Genomic DNA, 5732 nt, shown 5'->3' on the forward strand with positions numbered 1-5732 from the left:
GGCCCTAGACAGACAAGGAGAGAGAGAGAGGGACGGAGAGAGATTATTTGCCTGCATAATAAACCGGGCACAGTTGTTCCTATGAACTCTGGCAATGAAAGTGTTTGCATAGGTCTGTCCTTGTGTGCAAAGACGATGCCCTTGAGGAACCCTTCCACACCATGCACCCAGAAACCAAGTGCAGGTTGTCACTGAGAGACTGTTTTTGTGATTCCACTAGGGTGTGTTTGTGGCTACAAGCTACGGGACTAGACAGGGGCGTCTGGACCACCTTCCCATGCTGTGCCAGGCCAAGGGAGGGATTTCACCTCCCCGAGGAAACGCGGGAGAATACAAAGCGACCAAAGCACAAGCAAGAACTTGAACTGAGTGCCAAGATTTATTGATTGGATCAATGGAATGTCACATACAACGGGGAAATCCAGTTCAGCCTTGGGTCCTCCTCGTTGTCATTGGAAGGCTAGAATTCCTTGAGGCTTCAGAGGTGGTGTCCCTCCTGGTGCCCATGCTTCCTGACAGTCCGTGTGGAGCATGGCATTGCTCGTAGACACAACGCAGTTGCCGTCGACAGTCTTCTTGCCTTGGCCGCCCTGCCAGACACTATCATGAGTGTTGCTTGTTCCTTGTCCTTTCTCTCGCCCGTGGCTCTGCCTCCCAGGAAAGGAGGCTTGAACGGGGCTCGGGGGAAGGTCTTCCTACCTCCCCCTAAGCCTGTGGCACTGGGGAGCCTGGCAGCATGTCGAGCAAGGCCTGGAATTCTTCCTCGCTGAGGGGGGCTTCCAGGGTTGCCGCAAGTTCCTCTTCCTCTGCGTCCGCATTCGGCAAAGGGCCTGCCTTGTCCAGAATGTCCGCGTCTGACAAGAGTTCGTCCAGGAGGCTTGAGGAGCCTAGAAGGGCTGAGTGCTGGGTCTGTTGCTCCAGCTGGGGAGATGTCTCTTCACTTGAGGTTGCCTGCTGCTGCCAGAAGTGTGTCTCTGGCGGTGCAGGCGTCAAGATGGCCCCCTGGGCAGGCTGCCCACTGGCGATGACAGCATGTGTCCCTTCGCCCCACGGAACTGTGGCCGGAAGAGGCTGTGGGTTCTGGCATCCCTGAAGTGCTGCCAGGCTGGGCTGGACCACGATGAACATCAACGGGTGGCCCACACAGCACCCAGAGGCAGCCCCTGGCACAAGAAAGGTGGGGGAGAAAACAGGAGTGGCCGCAGCAAAGGATTGCGTGCTCTCAGGTGCATGAGAGGGAGCATAACGATGAGAGCTGCTAAGGACAGTGGGCGGGGGGCTTTGGTCCGACAGGGCAGTCACGGCTGATGTGGCATCTGGGCCTTCAGCCAGGGCATTCACAGGCCCACTAGCGCTCTGCTTTGGGTGCCGAGCTCTTCAGTTCTGGAACCATATCTAGGGAACCATATGGGGAGACAGGAACATTAGCAGCGCGACAGTCCAGATCTACTTGCCGCCGCCCCATCCCCGGCCGGCCCCGCCCCGGCCCGCCCTGCCCTGCCCTGCCCTGCCCTGCCCTCCAATCTGTCAGGTCCATGGCAAGTACTGGTGGGCCTCATCTAAGGGCCATTTTACCTAGAGATTTCGCCTTGGCTCCTGAAAATGCGGGAGGACGTCAGGGCAACACAGGACCCACCCCACTCCTCCCCACCCCTCCCCACCCCTCCCCACCCCTGGCTTTGAGGAGAGCCGTCATTGACCGGCTACAACCTCAGGTCCCTCCCTGGCTGCCCAGGACTTCCGTTGCCCTCTCCTCTTCTGGAAAGGGATGCCTTCAGATCAGCCCCCTTTGCGTATTCGTAGGACGAAGGGAACCTCCTCCCAATCCCCCCTCGCCAAGCCTACATATATCCAGCAGCAACCCGTCACAAGGTTTAACACTCCTTCCTCGTGGGAGAAGCCAAGTCCCACCCACTGGTGGAGAACTTACCTGGATTCGAGGTTCGGGAATTCCTGTCTGGTGAGCCAATTCTTCCCTGGCAGCAATAGATGGAAATCGATCCCTCTCAAAGGCTTGCACAAGGACCCTTGTTTGAGAAGGAGAGATGAGAGTCCTCTTTCGCCTGGCCTCTCTTCCCAAGCTTTCTGAAGAAGAACACACAGAGAAGAGAGGACATTCAGGCCAATTGCAGCACATTCACAGCAGATGCAGTGTGTGGTATGTAGGAAGTGGTATGTCATAGATCAAGATCGATACATCGATACATCTTATTGAGTGCTATGTGAAAATGCCCCATGTGATGGAAGAAGGGATTTCTGCACATCCGGGCAGGTTCCGGACCCGAAGATTCCAAGCCTTCCTGGCCATGCATCTCCCCACCCTCCAACAGGGGCATGATGCTCCTGTGTGGAACAGGAATGGGGCAAGAACCCAAGATATCATGGTTTCCTCTCTGAAGCGTTCTTGGCCTCCCACGGTCATCCACGTTCAGAGATGATTGTGTCTCAAGGGGATGCTCTGGGGAAATGCCTTTGGATTGCTGGCTACTTACCTCGAGTCAAAGTCTGAGGTGGTGGTGGCCGCAGCGGCTGCGACTGCCCTCCTTTGAAGGCATTCTCCGACAGCAATCGGCTCTGCTTTAGGCGTCTTCTTCGTTGGTTTTGAAACCAAACCTGGGTACAAAGAAAGAAAGCCTTGTCATTCAATGCTTATGCACGTACTTCCAAGATCTATTGCAGGGGTGCACCATAGAACAAACGCACAAACACGCCAGCCAGCCAACCAGCCAGCCAGCCAGCAACAAGCCGACTAATGGAGACCCAGTATGGCCCATCTGCCCCCAGTGGAAATATTTACGATTCAAAGGGACTGAACTCTCACTAGCAGGTAGAATGTAGACTCCCGCTTTCGCCTCTGAAGAAGTGCACCAGATTCCAGGATACACAATCTGTGTCCGTGAAAATAATCCTTCCTCTTCGAGTCACCTTACTGGTGTCCAGAGTAATGACTTGTGACACAGGAGGAGACAATGCTTGCTTTCCCACAGTCAGAATGGGATGGATAGCTACCTCTCTCTCTCTCTCTCCCCCGCCCCACCCCTTCTCATCAAAACTACCAGTTTCTCTGTGGGTCTTTTGGTCTCCGTCTACGATTCTCCGCATCTACCTGTTGACGTCTGTCTCTGTTGCCACCCGCCCTCCTGCCCACCTGACTGCCTGCCTGCCTTCCCCTCTCTCTGTCTCTGTCCCAGGCTCTCAGGCTCAATCTCTTTTCCCTCATTTGCTCTCTTTGCCTCCCCTTTGGCACGGTCCATGCCCGATTCATGGTTCCCTGCCTCTCTTATGTCCCCACAGGCAGTACTGTCTCATAACACGCAATCATATCCATTAGCAAGTGCCCGCATGAAAACCACACTTCCCATGCTGCCTGGGAACTACTCATTGACAGTTACTTCTCAGGGACTACATGCCTCCATCACTCTTAGGTCAGGAGACTCTTATGTACCCGCTCCCCATCTTCAGAATATGTGTCCTTGTCTTCAACAGTGAAGCAGTGTGCATGCTACCTCATTCCCCGAGGCCGAACTGCAGTGTGGACCTGTGCTTGTGTGCGTGTGTGTGCGCATGTTTTTAGACGTTTCTGACGGTGGTGTGTGGAAAATGTGACACCCTGAGAAAACGTGTTCGTAGGGAAAGCCAATCAGTCTTTGGCGACGCTTTGTAAGGTCGCAGGCGAGGTGTTCCTACCTTTGGTGACTCCTCTCCAACCTGCCCAGAGAGGGAAGTCTTCAGCACGGCTAGTTCCTCGGAGGCCAGCCACCAAGGGAACACCTCCCTGGCACCACCAGGCCCTCCTGCTTCCTTGGCCCCTCGCCCTTTATGCTTGACCACCCATTTGAATGGACCTCTCGCCACACAGCTCAGTCTGGCCACGTTTTCCAAAGGGAGCCACCTTCCTTGCCAAGATTCGAGTCCCTGCTGTCTGGAGCACCCCGAAGAGGAAGCCCCAAGGGCAAGGACTCCAGCTGGCGTAGGGCGACTTGCGTCTGGACATGGACCCCGAGAGGGAGAATGGATCGAGAGACTCGGACGTACCTGAATTCTGCTTTCTGGAATGCCCAGTTCTCGCGCCAGCCGTTCTCTGGTCGTTATCCCGGGGTAGGGGTTCTGTTGAAAGAGTGCTTGCAGGGTGTCCTTCTGACTCAGCCTCAGAACCAGCCTCCTCCTTCGCGATGGTCTTGAGAGTCGGCCTGTGGGAGAGAAAAGGGGGAATGTGTCAGGGGCGAATCCATGGAGGTGCAAACCAATGGTACCGGCCCAGCGCTGGTCCTTGTGCCACGTGAAAAACCTCTAAGCCAGGGGAAGACTCTGCATTTGGAACAACCGTGGGTACACCCTGAAAGCCACGCTGAGTGGGACCCTGTGGGCTCAAGCTAAGCTGAGGGTCAAGGCTATGGGGATCCCCCCACCACTCGCCAAGGATCCACAGGGCGCCATGCAAGCAGAAGGGGAAAGCCCTAGAAAAACAGGCTAACCTGACCAAAATGGGTGGAAGGATTTTCCACCTGTGGAGGCCTGAGAAAGTCTTGATGGCTTCTACCAGATTTACCTCGAACTCTATGCTAACGAGAGGAGCCCGGCTTCTGGCCTGTCATACGCACAGGGCACATCCGCTTTCACTATTTGAAAGGAAACGAGACGAAAGCCAAACGAAGCCAGACAAACACACAAGCCAATCCCCAACACAGGACGCACTAGGAGATTGTTTTGAAGACCCACTTTTTTGAGATAAGGACCAACGTGGGGCCCCGTCTGATGGCGCCCACACACCCACCCACCCACCCACAACAGCCCGGTACTCCTCGGAAGATGAGTTTCCCTTTCCAGGCACCAAGGTCATGCTGACTCGCCGTGTGTGCGTGCTATTCTTTCAGTTGGGCAGCCTTGAAGGGCTGCCCCCCACCCCTGTCCTATTTGAGGTTGCGTCTTTCTGGTGGCAAGGGAATAGATGGGTGTTTGTTTCCTGCCTTCTAAGGCGGGAGCCGGGTGTGATGGCCAGGGTGGGTGTGGTTTCAGGCACGTCCGGCACATCCCTGACATTTGAGTTTCCTGAACTCTCTCCAGCTCTAGGACAACGCCAACCCTTCTGCAAGGGCCACCTGCTCTAGCAGCTGGCAGCTGGTGACGTAGGGTCGTCTTCAGGTCTCCCGCTGGAAGGAGGCAAGGCAAGGCAAGGGTTTCGGACCCCCAACGGGGACTTCCTTTAAAAGCGCCCTTCCTTCCTGCCAGCTCCAAGGAAAATCTTTGGAAAGCACTCAAGGAACGAACGTGTCACACTGCGGATTTTGCCTCTCCAGAGGCTCCTGCACTGGCTACCTTGGAGTCCAATGAGAGACAGTTTGAGTGCTCCTGGAATCTCTGTTTCCCAGGCTCTAGCTTTCAGTTGTGCTCAAAGAAAAATTATCTTTTTCTTCTATTCTTAATACATACTGGATGTGGATTCTTTCCATGGACACCACAGAAGTTAACCAGTTCAAATGGACCACGAAACCAAAGAGAGCAAATCCATAACAACAGCAAGAACAGAACATGGGTAACCAACTCAAAATCCCAAACACGGTCAACTGGAAAAGAGTGTCAGTTTAGTTGGGAACGTTTTCAAACACTCGTGTTCCGTTCACTGCAACCACAGGCTGGGATTTTGGTAGAGAAGCCATTGTCGGGCAACAGGCCTACCTACTTCCATGTCGATTTCAAGAAGGAAAACAAACGAACCAGCAAACCAGAAATAT

The 5732-nt window shown here is 54.6% G+C and overlaps 1 protein-coding gene across 1 annotated transcript; it reads right to left on the minus strand.

Moving 5' to 3' along the window:
• Window positions 1–705: 705 nt before the first annotated feature.
• LOC133093088 (double homeobox protein 4-like protein 4) lies at window positions 706–4840 on the minus strand. Its single transcript, XM_061192796.1, has 4 exons — window positions 4783–4840; window positions 4036–4190; window positions 2493–2613; window positions 706–1163 (listed from the first exon to the last, which is right to left on the minus strand). The coding sequence occupies exons 1-4, from the start codon at window positions 4838–4840 to the stop codon at window positions 706–708; spliced, it is 792 nt and encodes a 263-aa protein (XP_061048779.1).
• Between the last annotated feature and the right edge of the window lie 892 nt (window positions 4841–5732).

The sequence above is a fragment of the Eubalaena glacialis genome, chromosome 6 (genome assembly GCF_028564815.1).
Source record: "Eubalaena glacialis isolate mEubGla1 chromosome 6, mEubGla1.1.hap2.+ XY, whole genome shotgun sequence".
In the NCBI taxonomy this organism is placed as follows: domain Eukaryota; kingdom Metazoa; phylum Chordata; class Mammalia; order Artiodactyla; family Balaenidae; genus Eubalaena; species Eubalaena glacialis.

Coding starts and splice junctions, on each gene's coding strand:
- LOC133093088 (XM_061192796.1), bottom strand. CDS start 4,840: ATGACCTTGGTGCCTGGAAAGGGAAACTCATCTTCCGAGGAGTACCGG. Junction 2,614..4,035: donor TTCCAGAAAGCAGAATTCAG/GTACGTCCGAGT, acceptor CTTTGTACCCAG/GTTTGGTTTCAAAACCAACG. Junction 1,164..2,492: donor ACCTCAGACTTTGACTCGAG/GTAAGTAGCCAG, acceptor TTCTTGTGCCAG/GGGCTGCCTCTGGGTGCTGT.